We start from the raw sequence: 26,721 nt of genomic DNA on the forward strand, positions 1-26,721 counted from the left end.
TGTACAATATAGGGTGTAGTATGTATTACCGCTGGCCACGTGGCCGGAGGTTCAAATCCCGACAGCAGAAGCCCGGCAGAGGTGAAGATCCCGAAGCTACAAAGGTAAGCACTAACTAACCTATTTTTATCCCCTAACCCTCCATTAGGGGTGCCAAACCATAACCACCCCCCCAAGTGCCTAACCCAAAACACCCTCTAAGTGCCTAAATCTAATCCCCTCTTCCCTGCAGCCTAACCCTAAGTCTCCCGGGGGGTGCCTAACCCTAACCTCCCCCTGGGGGTGCCTCACCCTAACCCCCCTTCCCTTAGGGCAAGCCCCCTCCCCCCGGGAGGGATAGGCTATGTCCCCCCGGGAGCCCTAAAACCAAACCTTCCCCCACCCACGGTTGTCCGCGCCCAGTGCCCGGCTTACCTTCTATCAGTATGCCGGGCGTCGGGCTCCCGGCGTAGATCTAATGACAGGCATTGGGATTTCGACGCCTGTCATTAGTACTTTGCCGGGATTAGAGAGTCAGGAAGCCGGCGGTCGGCATTTAGACCGTTGGCTTCCCGACTACATCCCCTAATATATGTACATGAGAATATATGATCATCAAATGTGAATGACATAGGGGTCTATTTACTATGCAGTATTAGGAGACAGAGTGAAAAGTGATAAGAAAGTGATAAGGTGCCAGCCAATCAGCTCCCAACTGCCATCTCACAGGCTGTGTTTGAAAATGAGTTGGGAGCTGATTGGCTGGCACCTTATCACTTTCTTATCACTTTTCACTCTGTCTCCTAACACTGCTTAGTAAATAGACCCCATAATTTGTAGTGAGCTGTCCTCTATTTGCAGAATATAACTGAACAATGTTTAGGACTGTGGAGAAATAAGCGTCTGCACTATCTGTTAACAGGGGATGTTACGAGCAATTTTGTAAGCCATAGTGGATACACTTTCACATACACAGACTGCTGAAAAAGCTGTTAGAAGTATTGCTTGCTTATTTAGTGATAAAAGGATTACCGACAGGGTCAAAGCAAACCATAGATGACACACTGAATTAAAATAGGCTGAAATCTCCAATATGCCAATACACGGACACAAAACGTGAGCTCTTCACTAACAATAAACGCACCCTGGTCTCATAAGGAACCAAACAGAAGCTTGACCAAAGAATTAACAAGCAGTCACATTAACATAACAAATGTACACTTGCTTAGCATACAATATTGTAGCTGCAGCAAAGATCTAATAATAATTACCGGCAGCAGAATAAAACTACATTCAGTGTCGGACTATACTAACTGTTAAAAGTACAAACGAGGGAATGTAAATCAGAGTGTAAATAATATTACACAGATTTGCAGCAGAGTAAACAACAGCCAGCATACTATTCGGTGAATGTACAATAGTAATGATAACATGCTACAACTTAGTGGAAACTTCTAAAAATGTATAAGTCTAAGGGGTCTATGTATAAAGCCGTTTTTTTTTTAACATAAAATTATGCGGAAACTGCAGTTTCTGCATAATTTTATGTATTGAAGTTTTGTAATAAAAGCACAATGCTGGATATAATCACAGAAATCTCCTGCAAAGTGCTGATTAGTGCTGCAGATCGCAGTCCCCATTCTTATTAATGGAGACTACGATCTTACCCCTATGTACTAACTCCAAAAAGCAAAGCCTTTCAGAGTTTAGCACCAGTAGTTTACTTCATCTTCAGATGGTGTAAACTACTGTTTGTCTATGGGGGCTCCAGGGGCAGGGGAGAGATCTTTCAATCTCTCCCCCACAGGCCCCGGCCAGTTCCGGAAGCTGACGCTGTGCGCATGCGCAATGTCAGCTTCACCTGGGGAAGCCTTTCACTTCTGTGAAAGACTTCTCCGAAATGCCAGGGATATAACTTGTGAGGACATCGGTTACCGCAAACGCTGTCCCTGCGAGTTTCCGGTAGTACATAGCTGGAATATTTTTATTAAGAGTGAAAATACCCCCGGCGAGTTGGAATGTTAATAATCACGGCAGTGAGTGATTATTAATACATAGACCCCTCAGAGACTTATGAATTATGGCAAACTAATTTACTGTACTTATTGAACATAAATTACATAACCATTGAACATTTACACTCTCTGGGAAAAAATCGTTTTCGTATGAACTAATAAATTTGCCTAACTGCTTCTTATTATGGCATAATTGAAATGATATGTGCAGAAATAAACAATCGGCTATATGATATGAGAGCACTATCAAGGTGAAAATACCAAATAGAAAGCAGTAGATTGTTGGTGTATATTGTTAGAATTGTTTCGACACTAATAATAGTAACAACTTTGGATACAAATATAACAAATTTGTATCCTAGTGGAAGATTAATTAGAAACTGTATCTTCTAATACAACTGGTGATATACAGTGAGAGACAAATAACTGACACAGACAGCAGACAGAATTTCAATTCACTTTATTTCTACCTATTTTAAAATATTTTTGCCTTTCTAATAAACAGTGGATAAAATATCCTTTTAATACCTATTGAATTAAAGGTTATGTTTAAAGAATTTGATTACAATGATAATTACTAGTACCCCCTGAGTGCACCATTCAGGGGTCTATTTACTAAGCAGTGTTAGGAGACAGAGTGAAAAGTGATAAGGTGCCAGCCAATCAGCTCCCAAATGTCATTTTTCAAACACAGCCTGTGAGATGGCAGTTAGGAGCTGATTGGCTGGCACCTTATCACTTTCTTATCACTTTTCACTCTGTCTCCTAACACTGGTTAGTAAATAGACCCTAAAGTCACAAATTGTAATATCTCACGAGAGGAACAATTTAGAATATTGAGATACTAGTATAAATAAGAACATGTGTATGTAGCACTGAGCAAAAATGTGGGAAAGCATGGGGCTTACATGGTACATTGAGAGAGCATTCATTACAGGGTTAGAGGTAAAATGAGTGACAAGGGTAGAAGTGGGAGAGAGAGAAGAGAGATTTGCATGAAAGATAGATATAAGGATCATTGAGATGAGAGGGAAAGAAGATGGAAGGGGGAAAACAAGAATGAAAGGGGGAGAGAGAAGGAAGGGTAATTGGGAAGAGGGGAGAGAGAAATGGGTAAAGAATTTTTAACACAATTACTGCTAGGACTTTTACAAATAAGCACTTACTTGTCAAGCAATTTTGCAGCATATGGAAGTAATAAATGGAATTGAAAGTTGCTCAATAAATTTATTGGACCATCACAGGTGCTTGGACCTATGGACCTATGTCCGGTGGTTCAAATCCCGATGTCGAAAGCCCGGCACCAGTGAAAATCCTGACCGCTTTACAGGTAAGTACTAACTAACCTAACCCCCGCCTAACCCTAACCCTCCTTTAGGGGTGCATAACCCTAACCTCCTTTCCTAGTGCCTAACCTCCCTCTACGTGACTAACCCTAACCCCCCCTTCCCTGCAGCCTAAACCTAACCCCCCCTTCCCCACAGCCTAAACCTAACCCTAATGGGGGTGATGCCTAACCCTAAGTCACCCTTGGAGCCCTAAAACCTAATTCCCCCCCTCCATGGCTGTCTGCGCCCGGCTTACCTTCGATCGGTATGCCAGACGTCGGGCTCCTGGTGTAGGTAAAATGACCGACGTCGGGATATCGATGCCTGTCATTAGACCCCTGCCGGGATTAGACAGTCGGGAAGCCGGCGGTCTGCATTTCGACCGTCGGTTTCCTGACTGCATCCCCTTGTAAGGAAGGGGCTAATATAGACACGAAACTACACAAACTTGTCAAGCATGATACTAGCACCCAATTTGGGTCATAGATTTAAGTATTTTCTGAGATCTCTGCATTGCTATTATTATGTAGAATGAGAATCTGATTTACTGGTGCTTTGCAGTGTGCTGGGGAATTTTTGTGTTTTTTTTTAGTATATTCAAATAGCAATCTCTATTTTAATAGTTAGTACATTTTAAAGTATAATAAAATACCTCTGGAACTCTCTCCCTCGGAATCGGTATGAAATACCGCTGGCCGCATGGAACAGATCCTGGCAGTGGCAGCCCGACAGCGCTGGAAATCCCGATCGTCCCTAGGTAAGTATTAACTAACCTACCCCCTTAACCCTAACCCTCCCTTAGGGGTGCCTAACCCTAACCTCCCCCCCGAGTGCCTAACCCTAATCCCCCCTCTAAGTGCCTAAACCTAACCCCCCTTCCCTGCTGCCTAAACCTAAGTCCCCCCCGGGAGCCCTAAACCTAACCCCCCCCCCCCCACGCGGCTGTCTGCTCGCAGCGCCCGGCATCCCTTCGATCGGGATGCCGGGCGCCGGTCTCCCGGTGTCGGTAAAATGAGCGGCGTCTACATCTACACGCCGGGCATTTCACCCTCGCCGGGATATGACAGTCGAGAAGCCAGCTGTCGGTATAACGTCAGCCGGCTTCCCGATTACATCCCCTCTCCCTATCAAACTCTTCACAAATATTCAAACGGGCTCTCAAGAGCCACTATTTCATCAAAGCCTTCTAGCTCTCCTGCTAACCTGCTGCCCCATGCTCCTTCCTCACTGCCTACCCCATCTGTGTCACCCCTGTCTGTCTGCCCTTCCCCTTTATAATGTAAGCTCTCATGAGCAGGGCCCTCTTCCCACATGCGATTCTCCTTCCCTTGCTCATACGATTGTCTACTCCTAAAATCCCACAAGGGCCCCTAACACTTGGTTGCTGATGCCCTGCTGCTTATTTGAGTGTTATGATCGCGATTGCAGCAATGTTTATAAACCATGTCCTTGTCCTGCATTATTTTGTACTGTAAGTTGCTGTTATCTTGTTTGCTCATTTGTTTTTGTATTTTTTTAAGGCACTGCAGAACCCTTGTGGTGCCATATAAATAAAGGATAATAATAATAATAATAATAATAATAATAATAATAATAATAATAATAATAAAAGTGTCCTGTGTTCTTTAACATATAGGCCCTGATTCAGAGCCGGACAATCTGACCAGAGCGCTCGCTCTGAATCAGGGCCCACCTCCATAAATATGGAGCGTCTTCCTGGACGCTCGTATAGCTGTGGGTCACCACCCACAGCCTATACGAGCGTGCAGGATGATGGTCGCGATGGTCTTGACCATCGCGACCATCGCCAGTGCGAGCAGAAGCCTGCGGTTGAGTTTCTCAACCGCAAGGCCAGGAGTGAATTTGGCTCTATCAGAGCCAAAATCATTCCCACTGACATCACTAGTGATGTCAGTGGGGCCGGCTTCTGACGGTAGGCGTTCCCTTGGGAACGCCTCCGTCTGGCAGGCACGCCCCCGGCACGCCCAACAAAGGGGGCGTGCTGTCATTCAACATCGACAGCACGCCCCCTTTGATCAGACACAACGAGCGAAGGAAAGTCCTTCGCTCATCGCGTCTCACGCATGTGCACGACGGAGCTCCCTCCGTCGTGCGCATGCGCAGTGCACACCATCGACCCACTTGCGAGCGGACAGCCGCTTGCGAGTGGGTCTGAATGAGGCCCATAATATTATAATTGTTTTAATTATCAGTATTCTTAGTGCTTAAAGCATGCACATGCATTTTTTTTCTGCATGGCATTATAAGTCTCAGCAAGGTAGCATCTCTAAAATTAGGATTTGCAGTGTAGCCCCCCTCTGTCTCTTGTGTATATTAAGTACATTTGAGGTGTGCAGTCTACACCCACTCCCCCGATTTCTTCTTTTATAGAATGCAAAAAGTGAGTATAGAGGATTATAGTTTTTACTTGCTTGTAATACAGTATGTAGTCAACATCTTATTGCGTGAGAACATTGTTTTATACTGTGACAATGGTGTAATTATAATTTAACCACATTTATCCCAGTTTCATTCATGAATCAAAAATTATACTTCAGACAAAGTCACTGACCAGGTGTTTCCCTGAGAGTCCATATTCCCAAATGCACTGTAGGAGCCGTCATCTCGCTTGTATGTCAACTGCCGCTGATACCCTGAGAAGAATCATTAAAACAATAGAAATTTTAAAAGAAGAAATCCATATATATATATAATTTATATGTTTTTTTAAATTAATTGGTGTGATGGTCTTTTTGCCGATTTAGCTGGTTTTCAATGTGGAAAAGTATTGTGCGCGTGCCCGCTTTTCACCATATTCAATTAGAAGTCAGTAAAAACAGGAGCCGGAGAAACTGTAACATGCAAAAAGTGCTGTCAGAATTGGGGAAATCAGCCTGACACCCCCCAAAAGATGGTCTGACATTGGGGATCACTCTAGATACCCCCGAATAGCCCTGCTGAAGGTATTTGGGGTACTTAAATGCTCTCAATAGCTGCTATTTCGCGTCTTTGCAGAAGTGGTGAAGAATAGCATTTGCAGATTTTTAGCCTCAAAATAAGTAGTCCCAGCATATTTGGGGTATCTGAAAATGGGTGCTAGCATATTTTTAAGTCGCTAAAGTGTAGTTTTAAAACACATTAAAAATCCACCGGCCGCAAACACTTGTAAACTTAAATCCACCTGGGGCACACTTTGGCACCCCCTTGGAGTCTATTTCGCTACTTTTTAAGTTTGCTCCCCAACTTTGGACTTTTTTGGGGTGATCTAAATACTTTTTAAAAGTTTTTTTTACTGCAGTTTACCTTTGGGGGACTGTCCCAAGGGTGCAGGGGGGTTCCCGTAGCTTTGCACCCCAAAACCCCAATTCTGCACTTTTTTCGACACCTATTCATAGGCAAAACTTTTTCGCAGGTCCCATTGCATTGAGTTACCGCACCGACGAAAAGTATTTGGAATTGAATATGGAGGAAACTTTTCGCATGGCAAAATTATGTCGCTCGCGACTTATCACGGCTAATTGAATACAGCCCTGTGTACAGTATATATATATATATATATATATATATTTATTAGGGATGTGCAGGCTCGGTTAGGTTCGAATTTGCACACCGAGTTCGGATTTTTCCCTCCAAAAAACGGGACTCAGAAAGAGGCAAAACGTCATCTTGCATGGGCAAACATCATCATTCCTGGACTTTTGTGGAAACAGTGAAACGTTGTGAATACTTTCCAGATGCAGTGTATCTATATCTGGAGGATTGATGTGTAAAAGAGCAATTTGAGGAGTTATATTTATTCTGATTTCCAAAACATGACAGATCAGTCTTTCATTCTCTGCCCATAAGGACCTTAATTCAGTAAACTCCCAAAAATTTGCATTATATCTCCAATTCCATCTACATATCTCCAACAAATATTAACATGGTCTGGCCAGATTCTATGTAGCTTAGCCGCAGATAAGTAGATATGGTAAAAAATCTTTATATAGTTTTATATATGCAATATAGATATTGCCATTTTGTGTATTGATCAAAATAGCTGAGCCCATACCTTCATACCCAATGAAAATTTCAACTCTTGTTCCTATTTGAGTTGGAGATCGGATTTGTCAATCAAATTTATTTTTAACAGGATGGAGTACCAAATGAGATTCCTCCCCCTTGTGTTAGGGAAGATAGTTGACTTGTAATATAATTGGGAAGGTATTTCTGTACATTTGGAGATAAAGGAAAGGATTGTAACCAGTGTCTAATCTATACAATTCAGCTGTTGGTATTGCAAACTTTGTTTGAATCTGGGTAAAAGACATTATAAAATGATTTAAATATAAATCTTTCAATATACAGATTCCTTTTGCAATCCATATGTCCAAGATCAAATTTGGGATATCATTTGTTACCACCTGAGTTGAGAGATGCATTGTAGGCCCTAAAAATTGGCACTTGAAAACTCATAAATTTATCCAATCCTTCACCTTTTGATTTAGTTGTTGTTGAAGTGGGCCGTAATTATAGTCTTTAATATTTTTTTCTTTAGCGACTAGTTATATCCCTAGGTATTTTAAAGAATTAGTTTTACAATTAAATCTATATTCAGATAGAGATTCGAGAGATCTAAAGGATTGATGTTTATGTAGAGAGCTTCAGTTTTGGTTTTATTTAATTTATAGTAAGAAACCTTTGCATAGTTCTCCAACACATCCAAAACTACAGGAAGGGAATCTTTAAGTTCATTGAGGAATAGGAGAACATCGTCGGCAAATAGAAGAATTTTATGTTGTACTGTGTTTATTGTGCAGCAAGTCCCTTTATCAAATTATTTTTATGAATACTTTCTGCTAAAGGTTCTATAGATAGAACAAAAATGATTGAGGACAGAGGACATTCTTGTCCAGTTCCATTACTGATCAGAAATTTAGATGACACAGATCCGTTGCAGTAGACATGGGCTTCAGGGTTTGAGTAGAGGGCTAAAATTGCTTCCAGTAATCTACTTACCATCCAGTGTTTTTCAAGTACTGCTTTTATGTATTCCTAATACCCTTATAGGTAAAGTTTTCTAATATGTTGATTGCTCTACGGATGTTATCTGGACCTAAACTACCTCATACAAATCCGACTTGATCTGGTCCTATAAGTCCATAAAGGATCGTATTCATTGATTTACAATAATTTTTGCATACATTTCGATGTCAGTGTTTAATAGAGCTATAGGCCTATAATTTTGAGGGGATGTTGGATCATTACCTTAAGAAATGTCACTATGCGTGCTTCCAACATCTTAGAAGTGAATTTTCCACAAAGTGTAACCGACTCAAAGACTTGTAGTAATGGGACAATTTAATTGAGAAAATTGTTATAAAAGTTATTAATAAATCCATAAATAAGTCCCCTTTTGTGTGTGTACAGTTTATTTATATATATATATATATATATATATATATATGTATATATATATATTAACACACATATACTTATACTGTGTATATATATATATAAATATATATATATATACACACACACACATACAGCATAAGTATGTGTGTGTGTGTTTATATATATATGTATATATATATATATATATATATATATACGCACACACATACAGACAGTATAAGTATGTGTTTGTATGTATATATATATATATATATATATATATATATATTAGGGGTGAGCGGGTTCGGTTCTACTCGGTTCAGTTCGGTTTTAAAAACCGAATCTTATTGGCTGTCCAAAACCCATGACAGTTGATTCGGTTTTTAAATCCGAACGGAACCGAGTAGAACCGAACCCTCTCATCCCTACTATATATATATATATATATATATATATATATATATATACTAGGGATGTGCAGGCTCGGATAGGTTCGAGTTTGCACGTGGAGTTCGGATTTTTCCCTCCAAAAAAACGGAACTCAGAACGAGGCAAAACGTCATCTTACATGGACGAACATCATCATTCCTGGACAAAAGACCAGGAATGATGATGTTCGTCCATGTAAGATGACGTTTTGCCTCGTTCTGAGTTCCGTTTTTTTGGAGGGAAAAATCCGAACTCCACGTGCAAACTCGAACCTATCCGAGCCTGCACATCCCTAATATATACATACACACACACATACAGACATAAGTATGTGTGTGTATGTATGCAGTGTATATATATATATATATATATATATATATATACACTGCACAGTACATACATATAAACTTACAAATGCTCATATATTTATAATATTGCGTGGTGGTGGGACAGCGGGCTAACTTTCTGCTATCTTCTGCTGACTGCTCTTCTGCTCCACGGCCAGCCGGACAGGGAAATGCTGAGGCAGCTGCTATGCCCCGCACGCAGTGCTGGCAACCTGGGCTCTTCTCTGAGACCAGTCAAAGTATTGCGAGATTTGACATCATAATCTCATGAGACTGTGACTGTCTCTGTAGTGAGTCACTGTCCTCGGCAGCCGCTGTGTAAGGGAGCAGCTGAGCTGCCGAGGACCGCAGCAGTTTAATTAGTAGAAGCGCCCGGGGATCAGGGACCGGGTACAGTGTGTGGAGGCCCCTGGACGATCGCCCCTGTCGCTCTGCCCTTAATCCGGCCCTGCATATACCTGGTATGTACATAGTAAATGTTTATGTATATTCCAGTGTAACCAGTGTGTGCCACATGATAAAAGTACCTTTGCTGTTGTTTGCTCCTGTGTGATCTGTGAACCTATAAAGGTGCCAGGGTGAGTTAGACCTAATGGCAGAATCAGTGGTGTAACCAGGGCAGGGTGAGTGGGGCACGTGTCCTGGGCGCCGTGGCAGGCCCATCACAGGGGGGGGGGCGCCACCGGCCAGGACACCGTACCCCCCAGCCCCGCCCCCACACCTCCATTGCTCCCGGACTAAAAATAGAACAAACAGGCAAGTGTACCAGTTGGTGCTGCTGGGGGACTGTAGGGGGAGCTGCAGCAGAAGCACAGAGGTGACTGTGACAAGGGTCATTCTCCCTCCCCGGCTCTCTCTCTGCTCCGGTCCAGCCAGGTAAGAGTATTTTTTTTTGCAGGATAAAGGGGTTAGACTTCCGCTGGGGTGTGTGTACCTGTGTCAGTGTGTGTGTATCTATTTCAGTGTGTGTGTCAGTGTGTGTGTACCTGTGTCAGTGTGTGTGTATGTATATGTCAGTGTGTATGTGTCAGTGTGTGTATGTATATGTGTCAGTGTGTGTATGTATATGTGTCAGTGTGTGTGTATGTATATGTGTCAGTGTGTGTATGTATATGTCAGTGTGTATGTGTCAGTGTGTGTGTGTATGTATATGTGTCAGTATGTGTATATATATGTGTCAGTGTGTGTATGTATATGTCAGTGTGTATGTGTCAGTGTGTGTGTGTGTGTGTGTATGTATATGTGTCAGTGTGTGTATGTATATGTGTCAGTGCGTGTATGTATATGTCAGTGTGTATGTGTCAGTGTGTGTGTATGTATATGTGTCAGTGTGTGTATGTATATGTGTCAGTGTGTGTATGTATATGTCAGTGTGTATGTGTCAGTGTGTGTATGTATATGTCTGTGTGTTGAGAGACAACGCAGGGGGGGAGGTGATGGTGTGTTGAGAGTTGACACTGGGGGGGTGATGGTGTGCTGAGAGCCTAAGCAGGGGGGCAGTGATGGTGTGCTAAGAGATGATGCAGGGGTGGTGGTGATGGTGTGCTGAGACGATGCAGGGGGGAGGCGATGGTGTGGCTAAGAAGAGACGACACAGGGATAGAGATGATGGTGTGGGTAAGAGATGATACAGTGAGATGATGGTGTGGCTGAGAGATGCAGGGGAAAGGAAGTTACACAGGGGGAAGGATTATGGTTGAACAGCTATTGTAGATGATGACCTTCTTAGTATTCCTAGCATCTTCCGGATGATGTGACCTGCATGAATAGTGAATACCGACTGAAGACGCCATCGTCCCAAGGAGGATGTATTACTTCAGAGGTTCCACATTGTGAGAAACCACCATAAAGGTAAGGTGCATATGGAATAAAAAGGAATGTTCCCAGACCAACAAGAAATTGGTGGCGTGTCATGTTGGCCCGCCTCATTTTCAATAGCCACGCCCCTTTTGTTGCTTGACCACGCCCATTGGTGTGGTGGGGGGGTAGTGTGCAAATCTTACATTTGCCCTGGGCTCCAAAGACCCTAGTTACGCCACTGGGCAGAATACAGGGCACACATAACCACAGTATCCTCACAGTTGTAACTGGGTGGCATCTGTGAATTTGCACATAAGCAAAGTGTTTGGTGTGTCATGGATGTACTGTATATATAGAAATGCGAGCCATTTGGAGGTTTCATCTGGATCTCTTGCACAAAGGATAGACTTGGTGCGAATGCATGTGATAGATAGGGGAATTGATCAGCATTTATTTTCAAGTATAATCTGCAGCTGACTTGCATGTGACTTTGAATCACCCCCTTTGTGACTAGGCATCTCGTAATTTCTACAAAAGCAGGTGAATATAAAAATTATCACCTGCTTTTGTAGAAATTACGTTTTTGGGCCATTCATCAAACAGGTAAAGCAGGAGGTATCACAGATATTTACTGCTTACCTTTCTCACCCGGAATGGCCAGCTGTCCCCATACACTAGTATGGAGACAGAATTCATCAAGCTCCGAAAATACAATATTTACAGAGTTTCACTGCAGGAGCATTCAGTTTTTGCTCCCATAACATGCTCCTTCCCTGTGGGAAGGAGCTCCAGGTTGCAGAGAGGTATCTTTCAGAGGATGCCAGGGCTTTTGTGTGCATATATGACCTGTAGGTCACGCAGGTGCACTAGTTTCACTACTCCGAAAGTGTTTGTCGCTGATTTTTGACATAGCTGTCTCCACGCCGGACCAATGAATTTCTCTCGCGTAGAGTTAGAATGTTAAATATTGGGGTCTGATCGGACCCTGATCATTAACATAATGTATAGAGCCCTAGGAAATCTAATTTATTATTTATTTTAAACAACATTGTTATTGCCATCAGCATGTTCAGATAAAGGATATGGTATGATGCCAACACTCATATTATTGTCGCCGAAATCCCGACACCAGTTAGAATCCCGGCACCGGCATCCCGACAGTCGGGATACTAAAAGTAAGTAGTGGGGTTTGGGGGTGGTTTAGGGTTAGGCACTAGGGGAAGGGTTAATTTTAGGGTGCAGGGAGGGGGAGGTTAGGTTAAGGAACTAGGGGAGGGTTAAGGTTAGGCACCAAAAAGGAGGGTTAGGGTTAGGGTAGGGAGATGGGGAGGGATAGCATACCAACCAGCAAGTGTCATTATGCTAACCCTGTTAGGATGCCGATATCAGGATTCTGACTGCCGTGATCCTGACTGCAGTCATCCCGTAACCAACCCATAGGTCCAGTGTAAGTCAGTGAATCAGTTAAATACATATTACAAAAGTAGCATTTGTTTCAAGATCAGTTTTGTGGAGTGAACAATTGTTTTCTGCTGGTCAGTTAGAGCTGAAGTGATTATTACCCCAAATACTAACTCAACCTGTATGTACAGCTGAGTTATGAACCTGATTATTATGATACTGCTATAATTAAGTAGAAATCTGCAACATATAAAATAGAGATGAGCGGTTCGGATTCTGTGGAATCCGAACCGCTCCGAACATTGGGGATCCGAGTCCACCCGAACCCTGTTCGGGTGTTCACCGCCTGACTCGGATCCCCGTTCGGGGCCGAGCGGCGGCCGCCTGATGTCGGATTCTCACTAGAGAATCCGACATCAGGTCTCCTCGCGTGTAGGGAAGAGCGCAGTGATAGCGCTCTGCCCTACACAGACACAGACACACAGCCGCCAGCGGCAGCTGTGTGTTTGTTACAGCAGCCAATGAGAGTCACACAGACTCTCATTGGCTGCTGCACGGAGGGAACCGGCTGGAGCTCACACATGAGCTCCGTCTTCCGGCTCCCTCCTCAGCGTGTGACAGAGCGGACGGCGCGGGAGCGGGGATACAGGTAAGTTTTATTTTTTTTATTTTTTTACTTGTCAAAGGTCCGGGGGCGCTACTGGGGGGGGTCTGCACTACTGGGGGGGTCTGCTACTGGGGGGGGCTATACTACTGGGGGGGCCATACTACAGAGGGGCCTGCTACTGGGGGGGCTATACTACTGGGGGGGGGTCTGCACTACTGGGGGGGGGGTCTGCTACTGGGGGAGGCAATACTACTGGGGGGGCCATACTACAGAGGGGCCTGCTACTGGGGGGGCTATACTACTGGGGGGGGGGTCTGCTACTGGGGGGGCCATACTACTGGGGGGGATCTGCACTATTGGGGGGCCATACTACAGAGGGGCCTGCTACTGGGGGGGGGCTATACTACTGGGGGGGTCTGCACTACTGGGGGGGGTCTGCTACTGGGCAGGGCTATACTACTGGGGGGGCCATACTACAGAGGGGCCTGCTACTGGGGGGGCTACACTACTGGGGGGGTCTGCTACTGGGGGGCCATACTACTGAGGGGCCTGCTACTGGGGGGGGCCATACTACTGGGGGGGCCTACTACAGGGGGGGCCATACTACAGGGGGGGGCCCATACTACAGGGGGGCTACTACTGGAGCAGCCTACTACTGGGGGGGCCTGCTACTGGGGCAGCCTACTACTGGGGGAGCCATACTACTGGGGGGGCATACTACTGGGTGGCATGCTAATGGGGGGCATACTACTGGGGGGGCCTGCTAATGGGGGACATACTACTGGGGGGGCCTGCTAATGGGGGGCATACTACTGGGGAGCATTCAACTGGGGGCACTGCATAGTGGACCGTACTACTAAGGGGACTGCATAGGGGGCACCACTGCTGGGGGACATTGTGTAAGGGACACCGCTACTGTGGGTATTGTGTAAAAGGGTCACTACTGTGGGCATTGTGTAAAAGGGGCACTACTGTGTGTCGTAACATAAATAAGAGACACTACTTTATGGTGTAATGTGAATCAGGCCCTATGTGCGGTGTAATGCTAATAAGATTGTGCACTGTGACTCCTAGGGCCGTAGCCCACTTTGTAAACAAGTACTGTGACTCTGCTGGCCGTACCCCACTGGGTGGGTGCACTACTTTTCATTTCTGCCACTGCTGTGTGGCAATGTGTCATAGATGTGCTTTATACTGTGGTGTCTGTGTCGTTGTGCCGCTGCTTTGTCGCTTAGTAACCAGTCAGCTCACTGCAACCTTTGGCCAATAATGTTGAAAACAATATTATAAGCTGTGATATGGTCTAAATTGACTGGAAATTAATGTTATTGAGGTTAATAATACTCTAGGAAGAAAAAAAAGACCAATTTATGTAATTTTAGCTTTTTTTGTCAATTTTTGTAAAAAAATCCAAATCCAAATCCAAATCCAAATCCAAAGCCAGTCACCGCAGTTTGGCAAATCCAAATCCAAATCCAAAGCCGGACGACGAATTAGAACCAAATCCAAATCCGGCAAAAATGGTCCGGCGCACATCCCTAATATAAAATGACAAATACAAATTCAGTGCAAAGAAAATAATAAATAGGTTCAGTATATCTCTCACCACTCTCAAGGAACTTGATGGCTTTACTTCGGATCTCACTGTTCAGCTGATGAGATTTTTCCAGATACTGAAGGATAAAGATATTGGGTGCAAATAAAACCATGTTCTGTTCTCCGCAGCCATACGGCATGGCCAGGAGACGGTCCAGGTTCTGCATGGCTGTGCCCATCAGATCTCCTGCATGGTACCAAAGTGAGAACAGAATTATGCAGGAACAGAATAATAGTAAAAATAAATATAAATGAACAGTAACAAGAGTTATGTTGACACCAGGCATATCCCGTTGCCATGGCACTTTATGGAAACTGCTAGCAATCAACCTGACAAAGACACAAAATAGGGTTGAAGAGTTGCTGCTCTTTATTGGTGTTTTGGTGCTGCAAAGTCTTTGGCATATATTTTTTAATACCTTAGTGGTAGGCTGTGGAGGGAATGGTTAGGCTGTGGGATGGGTGGGTTAGGGTTAGTATTAGGGTAAAGATTAGGGAAAGCCAGAAAATACTTACTGAAATTCGCCGACATATTTACTGTCGAGATCCTTCTGTCGGCATTCTGACCACTGGGGTTCTGAATGCCGGGATGCCATACTCAACCCATTTGATACAATTATCGGGCACATTATCCGATAGGTGTATCACTTTTTTTGTATCTGTTTTTTTTTCCTAATTCGGCCCACTTTTTTGGAAATGGTGTGACATATGTATCTGCTGTTCTGTTATAATTAATTTAATATGTATATTTCTTGATTTCCTATACAAGCATTCCAGTGACTGTTTCTACATATACAACGCGGATCGGAACAATATATCATGCCGATCGCATAGTGTGTATGGTTGATCACGCAAATGCGTGGATCGCTCAAAGCATACTGTATCTCCATCTGCTGTGCAGCACAGCAGAGGGGATGATTTGATGAATGGCACCATGCTGCTAAATGCAGCATGGAATGGTACATAGCTCCATCGTCCACTATATCATATTGTGCAATTGCATCATGCAGTCACTGGGTACACCCATCATGCAGTGTGTACCCAGCATTAGTGGTATTGTCCATCACTCATCAGCCACAATAACATAACATGTCTGAGTCACCAAACTTAAAGGTCAGGTTGATTAGGCTGGAGGTGCATATTTTTTACTTGGCTCTATAAAAGTGTTTGTATGTGCCCCAGCCTGTCACTGTATTATTGGAACATCACAGTGCTGTATTGCTGTACATTACTTAGTCCATGAAAGATTGATACCTTATCATATTCACTGCTGTTTATTTTCTATCGCCTGTATCTTGTTATCTTTAATAAACCTACCCTGTTTGGAATGAACATGTGGAATACCGTCCTTGCTCACATCTGCTATGCACATACCATCTTGTAGGCACCTGCCAATATTACTTACCAAATCAGTGAGCAGTCCATGTGGCTTTATCCACTCCCTCTTCATAGAGGGCTTCTCCTGAATTTACCTTAATGTGGGTCCTGTCTTCTCTGTCTATATGTGCACATGGCTCTCTAGCAGATTTGTAGTTGGAGACATGTGACTCTTTGTCACAAATCGGGGTCTTAACATTCCCTCCACTCATACATACATTTATTTCAGTTTCCAATACATCACAGGGACGCCTCCCTGTGATTAACTAAATGCACCTGTATGCTCACCTGGTCAGCTAGACCAATGGCTATTGACCATCACCTATTTAAGCCAGTTCCTGTAAGCAACCCATTGCCTGAACAACGTATTCCTTCCCAGGACAGTTCTAGGCACCAGGCTTACTCCTGTATCCTGTGATTGTGTTCTCCGTGACTGTATCTGCTACTTTGTGGTCTTTTCCTACTTACCATCTGCACTGAGTATTGTAACCTGCCTGCACCACAACTTCCATGCTGCAAACATACCTGTCTTTAATCTGCTGCTATGTTCCGTTACCTGTCAGTGCCGCAGCGTTCACGTTGCATACTGACTTGCACTAACCAGTTCAGCCAGCAAGTATATTGTCTTCCACCTATCACTGTGTTCCATTACCTGTCAGCGCCACAGTGTCCACACAATATACAGACCAGCACTACCACTTCATCTTAGACAGCAAGTTTGTCACTTTCATCTGCCACTGTGTATTTTTAACTGTCAGTGCAACAGCTTCCACGCTGTATATTAACTTTTTACTACTAAGTGCTGAGCCGCCAAGTTCAGCCACAGTTTTCATTCCCTCAAAGTGCATGCAAGTTATTTGTGCTGTTATACTCTATGCTCAGTGATTGTCCAGGTTATCAAGTTATGCTATTATGCTGACTTGTATTGATTTCCCTGCACTGTGTGCTATTATCTTAGGCTGGTTCAGAGAAGGGTCCTGGTTCCAGAACTAGGGTTCAGTATGCAGTATACAGTCTGTACCCTGAGGTGTTCAGTAGCTGTATTACCTATAATGAGTCTCAGTTTCTGAGTTCCTCAGTGGTTCCAGTTCCAGGTCTTGTGTCAGAGCTGTACCAGAGTTGCAGCTTCCGCAAGTTGTATTCGGACTACAAAAGACTCAGATTCCAGACCCTGGGTTCTCAGTTCCTATATACCAGTACTATGTACTACTGAGTTCTGGAGGTCATCCTTGTTGCTGGAGTATATTCCTGGTCTTACTGGCCCTCATGGATCACTAGATGAGGGGTTGCCCAGTTGGCCTCGTCTGTTCACTCTGGTTCCAGTGCAGTATCCTTACATATCACTAGTCTGTGGTTCCTACACTGTCACTAGTGTATCTAAGCTTCTGTACATACCCATGAGCCAAAGTTCATCTAGCCACCTCATTTCCTATGGACGTCAGTCAGACCTAAGAGTCCTGAGCCGGTTCTATATAAAACCCAGAATGTAACACTGATGATGTCATTGAGGCAGAACTTTTGAATTGCTTTCCCTGTTTAAGCCTCACTATGGCACTTACATACTGCAAGAGTTTTAGGCTTACAGACTTTCTCTAATTTTATAGTGTGGTATTATTATATCAACCTGCTAGGACTCCTCTCTTTCATAAACTCTGTGGTTTCCTTCACCTTTCTGCATATATCCTTGTAGCAAATCCAAGACCTATATTAGAAACCATAATGGAGGGCCGTGACCTGGTGCAGCAATGTCCAAAGCTCCTGGCTGTGGTCCCTGACAAAAATCACTGATCTGTTAGACACTATGTGTCTGACTTTGGTAGTGCTAATACCAGACCCTCCAATATGACCTGTTCCATTAGGTACAAAATGCTCTGCTCCTGGACATCCCTCTTAATGTATGATTGCAGACACCTGTGCTGAAACACCTGTCTCATCAATTTCCTAGTTCAACACAGGTGACTGCAATCATACATTAGGAGGGAAGTCCAGGAGCAGAGTGTTTTGTACCTAATGGAATGGGTCATGTTGGAGGGTAGGTAATACTAGCTCATAGCAACTAGAATCCAGAATACCTGCTGAAATGTGATAATACACTCTGTTCACATAATTGTTTCTGCTAGTAACCTATCTCCCAAGGAGCTTCTGCAGCACTTGATAGCTCAAGATGAGAAGCAAGTAATGATAAAACTCAGGTGTTGCATTGTTTCCATACTCTTGTGCACCATGTTAATGCTCTAATTACTCCTGCCACAGCTTTAAGTAATCCAGGTCCTGGAAATCCAAGCCCAGGAATATCACCCCAATTACTATGTATATTCCTACTCCAACAAAATCTGACAGTGATTCTAAAGCTTGTAGGTGCTGCCTCAATAAATTCATCATTCAGTTGGATTTAATGGCAACCAATTTTCCATCTGATAAAGCCAATGTTGCCTTTATTATATCTTTACTCACTTGAATGGCTTTTGCATGGTCTTCTTGTTACAAATAAGGGTCTTTGCCTACCTTTTAGACTGAGACATTCATTAATTTCTGTTTCCAAGACATCCCAGGGATGCCTCCCTGTGATTAACTGAATGCACCTGTGTGCTCACCTGGCCAGCTAGACCAATAGCTTTTGACCACCTGCTATTTAAATCAATTCCTGTGAGTAACTAATTGGCTGGACAATTTGTTTCCTTTCCAGTTAGTTCTAGTCTCCAGACCTACTCCTGTATCCTGGGATAATGTCTTCTGAGACTCTATTTAATACTTCATGGATTTCACTATTTACCATCTGAGATGAGTATCGTCACCTGCCGGCATCGCAGTTTCCATGCTGAATACAGACTTGCTACTTCCACTCCAGTCAGCTAGTGAGTTACTACCATCAGCTCTTCATCTGCTGCTGTATAACGTCACCTCTCAGCACTGCAGCTCACACACTGCACAGTGGGTCTCATTCAGAGCCGCTCGTAAGCGGCTGCTCGTTCGCTCCGAGCGATGTTCGCACATCTGCACATGCATATGGGTTTTAGTACGTATGCGCGAACCAGTCAGTGCGGTCGAAAATCGTGTGCTCGCAAAATAGCGAATGCCTGCAATTTTGAGTGACAGGATGAGGCGTTTGTGGGTGGTAACAGGGGAAGGTGCTTAAAAACGGGGAGTGGAGATCAGAACGCAGGCGTGCCAAACGGTCAAAATGGGCGTTTAATGGGAGTGCATAATTAACAAAGCAGCGTCATCGACCACGTCAGTTGGGTGTCTTTTAGCCAGAACTGCTCGCATGATTGCGGTAGGAAAATGCAACCACAAGAATAGCGAGCAGTTCATTCGCCTTTCGATGTACTCGATTAATCTAATAAATAGCGGAGATGACGTATGATGCGAGCGGCCAGGGGGCGTTTTATACAAAAAAACGTCAGCATGTTTTGTTTGCTCGTTCAGACATAGAGGCGTCAACAGACCGCAAAGCGCGAACGGTCAATTTAAATAGCCGGCCCCTATTTCTGAACGAGCGAGCGCAAATAGCGTCCGGCTCTGAATGAGACCCAGAGACCTGTCACCAATCACTTCACTTCTGCCAGCAAGTATACTGCTTTCCATCTGTCGCTGTGTACTATTACATATCTGCTCTACAGCTTCCACGCTGCATACCAACCTGTAACTTCTCAGTACAGAGCTACAGTAGTGAGTACCACCGTGGTCTTCATTCCATCATACCACTGGGACAATGCATGCAAGTTACTTATGCTGTTATACTTTATGCTTAGTGGTTGTCCAGGCTTATAGGTTATACCAGTGGTTCCCAAACTTATTTGAACCACGGCGCCCTAGTGCATCAGCATTGTTTTCACAGCACCCCTAAGCCAAAAACTTGTAATGGAGAAATTTTTAAAAATGCAGTTAAGTTGTACAGTAACGTAAATTGTGCTTACCTGTCATTTTTAGGTTCAGTTGTGTGGTGGTGGACAGATTTGCACTTCTGTTTGTCCACATTTTTACATTACATTAACCATAAAAAATGTGATTTGGTGCTGGACCACCAACCTGTGGCACCCCTGCAAGTGTCCCAAGGCACCCCAGGGTGCCATGGCGCACAGTTTGGGAACCACTGGGTTATACAATAACTATTGTGCTGACTTGTATTGGTTTCTCTGCATTATTGTCTTGAGCTGGTTCAGAGAAGGATGCTGGTTCCAGGAAAAGAGTTCAGTGTCCAGAGTATGGTATGTACACTGAGGTGTTTAGTAAACTGCATTTCTTATCCTGACTCTCAGTCCCTGAGTTCCTCACTGGTTCCAGGTCTTGAGTTAGAGCAGTACCCGAGTTACAGCTTCCGCACTGTACTGTAAGACTCTGATTCCTGGCTTGAGTTTTGAGTTACTATGCTGTTCTGAGTTCCTGATCCTGGAGCATATTACTGGCCTTCACAGGTCACTAGACAAGGGGTTGCCCAGTGGATATGGTCTGTTCACTCTGGTTCCAGTCCAGTATCCTTGCATATCACAAGACTGTGGTTCCTACACTAGTGTACCTAAGATCCTGTTCATACCCATGAGCCAAAGTATTATCAAGCCACCTCGTTTCCTATGCACATCAGTCATATCAAAGAAATGCTCTACTGTACACAATTCTGTTGAGTGCTTTAAGAAACATTTTTATAAACCAGAACATGTGTCTTCCACTGCTACTAACATAATTAGTATAAGGCAAGGAACACAGTCAGTGGATTAATAATCTGTTCAGTTTAGAATCTTGGTATACGAGCTATTAAGTAATATGAGGCCCTTATTTGTGTCATTTGGCAAGGACTTTCTGCCTATGTGAAGGAGGAACTGGTTTCTAGAGAGCTGCCTTCCAGACTTTAGGACCTTATTTTTCTTTACATGCGCTGAATATCAGTTCTAATGCAATGTGCTTAGTCGAGAGAACAATCCAGAAAAGTTTGAGAAACAAAATTAAATTAATACTGCATGGAGTGTGGTAATTTTCTGACTACTTTGAAAAGTGTCTTGGAAAGATGAGACCATAACTGTTGTCGAAGTGGCCAAGTTGGGTGCTATTCTTTATTTTCCAGATACACAGATCACTAAACTATTCACCATCAAATTTCAGCTGCAGCATTTAGAGGAGATATTTACTCTGTTCACAACTCTTGATTCCAGGGCAGAAGGGAAATTCATTACCACTGCAATTTTTTCTGAATTCAAATAAAATCTTAATCTTTCTGTCATTGATGGTAGTAAAATCATGAATGCAACTTTCCTGCTGATAGTACTGTTTGGGACGCCTTTACAAAGAGAAACTGGCTTTCCTACTGATCCAGTCTGCATTGAGTTTCATTATCTTGGTATTCTCTGGTATTGGCTATCAAGCAGACCACTAGGGTTCAAATTGTCAGTCTAATTGTCTAGAACAGTGGTGTCAAACTCGGGCCATCCAGCTGCAGTGGAACTACACATCCCAGCATGCCCTACCACCGTTTTAGCATGCCCTAAGAGCAAAGCTGTGGTAGTGCATGCTGGGATGTGTAGTTCCATTGCAGCTGGATGGCCCGAGTTTGAGACACAAGTGGTCTAGAAAAAGTACTGTAAGACCAGTAAATTGGTCACACTATCAACAACCACCTACAAGCTTACAGTTTCTGACCCTTACAGTATGTGTCTTTCTCTGCAGAGGTTATGCCACCGCATTGTGAATAGGATTATCCCAATTAATATCATAACTGGTAAAATACCCCCTCAGGGTAAAATCTATATTATTTGATAACCAGAGACTAATGCAATATCTGAGTATATTAGGGATAATTTGGAATAAGGTTTTATCCAGAAATCCCAATTGCTAGCTGTCATGTTTCTTCATCATTAAAAAAAACATGTGTCATCTACAGGTGTCTTAGGGGTCTATTTACTAAGTTGTGTTAGGAGGAGATAAAGTGAACGGTGATAAGGTACCAGCCAATCAGCCCCTAACTGCTATTTTTAAAACACAGCCTGTGACATGGCAGTTAGGAGCTGATTGGTTGGTACCTTATCACCATTCACTTTATCTCCTAACACAGCTTAGTAAATAGACCCCTTAATGTCAACTCTATTAAAAACCAATACCCTTTGTTTCTCATTCTTATTCACTCAGAACTGTTTGATGGACTTTAAGGAGCTACTGTATGAGTATTCACCAAGTTGCATGTCAGAGGAGCATAAAACCTTACAAGAATAAAACAATGAGATGAGAGGAAGACTTTCAATACCAGGGATAGGCATTATGAGTATTTGGCAAAGCCCTTTAGTTTAAATAACACACCAGACGTTTTTAAAAAATTTATGAATGAGATATTCAGATACTCACTTTAGCTATTTATTGTAATTTACTTGGATAATATTCTTGTTTTTTCCTCTCACGTAAGACATGTAGCTTAGGTTTTATTCTGTTTGCCTGCTAACAAGTTATAATGCAAACTTGTGTTTATTTAAGCAGTTCCAATTGCCTTTCCTGGGCTATCTTTGACATTCAACTGTGTATAGAAACTACTAGTAGCTATCACCAACTGGTCTCACATTAGGCCTAAGGATAATGCAATGTATGGATATGGAATTTACTATCGTCAGTTTCTTGTTTTTGATGCCTGGGCAATATGTGAAAATCAAGTCAAATTGAGCAAAGAATAAAGACCACCTTGCTTGCAGGGGATTCAGGCATACCTCACATGCTTAATGGGAAATCCACCACTGTATGTTTTAATAACATACTGAGACACAGTAACATGGGAAAAACAAAATGTGATCAAATCACAACAGACCAATTATCAATTTACGAACACCTATATCTGTACAATAGGAATTACTTTACAATAAGCAGTGCTAGCGCAAGCATTATATTTGATGTACTGTATCACTATTATTAATTAGTGATTACTTGTTGCATTGTTTTTATTTGAAGTTTAGTAGTAGAATATCCTTGGATGACAATGCATAATAACCAAACAAGTTTATTAGCTTTAGTATTTTGATCTGGAACTACAGTATGAGGTATGGTAGAGTATAGAGTGTACGTGCACTACTTTTCAAAGTTGTACTGTATGCATTTATCAGAGTAAACCACAAATTATGATTCTAAAGTACTAGAGCTGAAAGTTTGTGATTGCAGTTGAATTGGCATTTTAATATAAGCTGGTTATATCAAGAGCTGTAAGTGAGTCTGTGTCTTGTCGTCAGGGCCGTTACTAGGGTTGTGTGACCGGTGCGGCTTCACAGAACTGCACCCTGCAGCCAGTATTGCTGCGTCAATGCTGCCTGTAGTGTCCTTCGGATTGTACAGGCAGGCACCTGCCATAATTACGGCTGTCTAGAGCATTTTGAAGATACTCCAGGCACGGCTGCAGTTCCAGGTGCCAACAGTCCTGCCCCCTTATGCATGACGTCATGTGCAAATGGGACAGGACCGGCACAGGGCCCTCAGAGTCTTGGTTGTGGCTCTCTATGTAGCAAATATATTGAATGATTTAAAAAAACAAGGGAATATCTAAGACCCAAAATAATAATTTTTTTAAAGATGAAGTGAAGTTGTTTTTGACCTTACCGGTCATGGCCCGTATTCAATTTGAGGAGAAAAGCCGGAATCCGCGGAAAAGTTTCTCCGATGACGTCATTTCGCCAGGCGGAAAAGTATCGCCGTATTCCATTTGAAAGACTTGCCGCCTAGGCGGAAAGTCAATGCAATGCAATAGGCGGAAAAGTTTCGCCTATGAATAGCAAGCGGAAAAAAGTGCAGAATTGTGGTTTTGGGGTGCAACGTTGTGGGAACCCCCGTGCAGCCTTTAGACAGTCCCCCAAAGGTAAACGATGTATAAAAAAAATTTACAAAAACACTTAAGAACACCCCTAAAAATCACTTTGAATTTGGGGACGAAAAAAAAAATGTTGGGGAACAAAGATAAAAACTAGCAAACTGACTCTGGGGGGGGTCCCCAAGTATTTCCCATGTGTTTTCTTTCATTACAGGTGCTTGCGGCAGGTGGATTTTTCACAATTTTTTCAATTTAACTTCAGCAACTTTAAAATATGCTGTCCCACATTTTCAAGTACCCCAAATTTGCTGGGATAAGTTATTTTCAGCAAGAAATACTCCTGAATACTATTCTGCACCACTTATACAAAAACGCTATTTAGCAGCTATTGAGCCCATTTAAAAACACCAAATACCTTCAGCAAGCCAAATCGGGGGGTAACCATAGCTAACCCCCATGTCAGAGCATCTTTTGGGGGGTGTCAGGCTAATTTCCCCAAATCTGACAGTACTTTCTGCCTGTTCAAGTTTCGTCGGGTCTCGTTTTTGCGTACTTTCAAATTGAATACGTGGATACACGGGCACGCGCGCGATACTTTTCCGCCTCCTGGACTTTTCACCTACATTGCGTGTTTTGTAGGCGGAAAAGTATCGCGGGTCCGCTCAAATTGAATACGGCTCCATGCATGTGAGCATGTTTAAAAGCATGTCCGTCTGAGAGATGTTATCAATGTGACAACGAGTTGTGTTACCTTACAATGTGATTTTATATAAACACTGGATTTTCCGGGTGCAATCATTTTACTCTTGTGTTATTGCCAAGCAGAGGAGTCTGGAGAGATGTAATAAACATAACTTACCCAACAACGTCACATGGGCTCTTTCGGAATCCTTCAAAATGTTTTCAGGAACCATTAGCGATATCTTCTCTATCTTAGAGTGCTCTAGAAAAGACACGACAGTTTGCTCACATTACATTAATTAAAAATTGCATGTGCAAGCATTTGTGAATTCAGAACTGCCATTGCTAACATTGTAAATTGTTTTTTTTTTTTTTTTTTTTACATATCCTATTAAAGAAAAGGGAAACAAAATTATAAGCAGGTAGTCTTAAGGGGCACCAAAGTATTTTTTATTTTTAACTTACTTTAAAAATGTTTTATAACCCCCATAATTTCTTGTGCCCCACCTACAGTAGATGTGGTTCCATCGACATGAGGCCACTTTCATGGCAATTTTAAGTTCAAAATTTGCCACTGATTGTAAGTGTGCATTATAAAAATGATAATGCATGTTAATGAGATGAATATTCACAATGTTTATTGAGCAAGAAATAATAATAATAATAATAATGATGATCTATACACAGTACAAAATCTAGTCCCTGGCAGGCATCTGTCTGTTTATTTGGGTTAATCTCGAGAACCACTGGACAAATTTTAAAGCAGTTTTTCACTATTCTATAGAGCATTTGTGGAGGATGGTTTAGGTGTATGACACATTAATATATGACAAAAGGGAGCAGAGTATTGATGATTTTAGTGAAGCAAGTCCATGAAAAATGGAAGTCCAAGCACTTTCTTTGCTTACGCTGCCTAAACTGTTAAAGCTATATCACCACGATGGACTTTATTTTATACCAGGGATGTCAACTCATGGCCATCCACCTGCTGTGGGACTACATATCCCAACATGCCCTGCCACAGTTTTAGCATACCCTAATGCATGCTGGAATGTATAGTTCCACTGCAGCTGGAGGGCCGCAAGTTTGACACCACTATTTTATACCATGTAGAGATTGATACGTATTATCTGGTTTCTAGAGATAAATTGATGTAAGCCCTGTGCAATGATACTAACATTTAAATTTTTCCCTTTTTTTACCATTCCTATTTCATTTATGTATAAAAAAGATTCTTTAATGTCAAACTAATCCAATTTCCAGTAAGATTGTGCTTTGGCATGACAAAAAATAAGTGTCTCTCCCTGTGCTTTAATGTGACTAGAGTTGAATTAAGTGGAGACTGTTTAGCTCACTGACAATTTTACTTGGCCCTTTTGAGTGTCACATCAGTACTAAGGCCAGATGCGATCGTTCGCACGATGTGTATGCAAATTGCGTAGGTAGTGCTTCCGCACAGCAATGCATTAGCACGCCCAGTATTTCTTGGAGAGCGATCACATAGTGTATGCAGACGCCCACCAGCCTGTTTTAAGATGCCCACTTGTGCACATCATGTCCAGGAAGTGTATGCAACCATCGGTACATCGGATGCTATTGCAGCGCTTGAGGTTGACCATACCCTGCCGCAAGCACTGCGAGCACTTCAGTGTAATAACAAGCCAAGTGACGTGTACTATGATGCTGTCTTATAATTATGCACACCTCTAATATGCAGTTGTGATGCTCAAGCACGCCTGCGTTTGCACCTCCACGCCCCCGTTATTAATGGCCAGCCCCTGTTACCACCTACAAATGGCTTCCCCTGTCACTCACTCTGCTAGGCTGTCTATGTGCAGCGAGTGAATGCATTGTGAACTTTCGCTAAGGTATGCGCATGCGCACAATGCATACACACTGCATACCATCGGCAGCAGCAAGCGTTTGCATCTTAGCGAGTGTGTCTGAATCAGGTCCTATATCTTTTTGTGTTGACATCAGGAGGAAAAACTACTAATGTCATCTAGAAGGCAATCTT

At 42.9% G+C, this 26,721-nt stretch overlaps 1 protein-coding gene and 1 long non-coding RNA gene across 3 annotated transcripts in view; one reads left to right on the forward strand and one right to left on the reverse strand.

The window, feature by feature from the left end:
* LOC148518853 (alpha-2-macroglobulin-like) overlaps positions 1–26,721 on the reverse strand; it is a 229,079-nt gene that overhangs the window by 36,467 nt on the left and 165,891 nt on the right. The window contains exons 23-25 of the mRNA XM_088476974.1: positions 24,883–24,966; positions 14,889–15,065; positions 5,895–5,976 (exon numbers count right to left, since the gene is read on the reverse strand). Coding sequence (XP_088333100.1) covers positions 5,895–5,976; positions 14,889–15,065; positions 24,883–24,966 — 343 coding nt within the window. The remainder of the gene's footprint in view (positions 1–5,894; positions 5,977–14,888; positions 15,066–24,882; positions 24,967–26,721) is intronic.
* LOC148518854 (uncharacterized) overlaps positions 18,940–26,721 on the forward strand; it is a 45,603-nt gene continuing 37,821 nt past the window's right edge. For both annotated transcript variants that reach the window (XR_015878969.1, XR_015878968.1), the window contains exon 1: positions 18,940–19,110. This is a non-coding gene — a long non-coding RNA (uncharacterized LOC148518854). The remainder of the gene's footprint in view (positions 19,111–26,721) is intronic.

This window comes from Taudactylus pleione, unplaced genomic scaffold, assembly GCF_031769625.1.
Source record: "Taudactylus pleione unplaced genomic scaffold, aTauple2 ptg000198l, whole genome shotgun sequence".
NCBI classification, from domain to species: domain Eukaryota; kingdom Metazoa; phylum Chordata; class Amphibia; order Anura; family Myobatrachidae; genus Taudactylus; species Taudactylus pleione.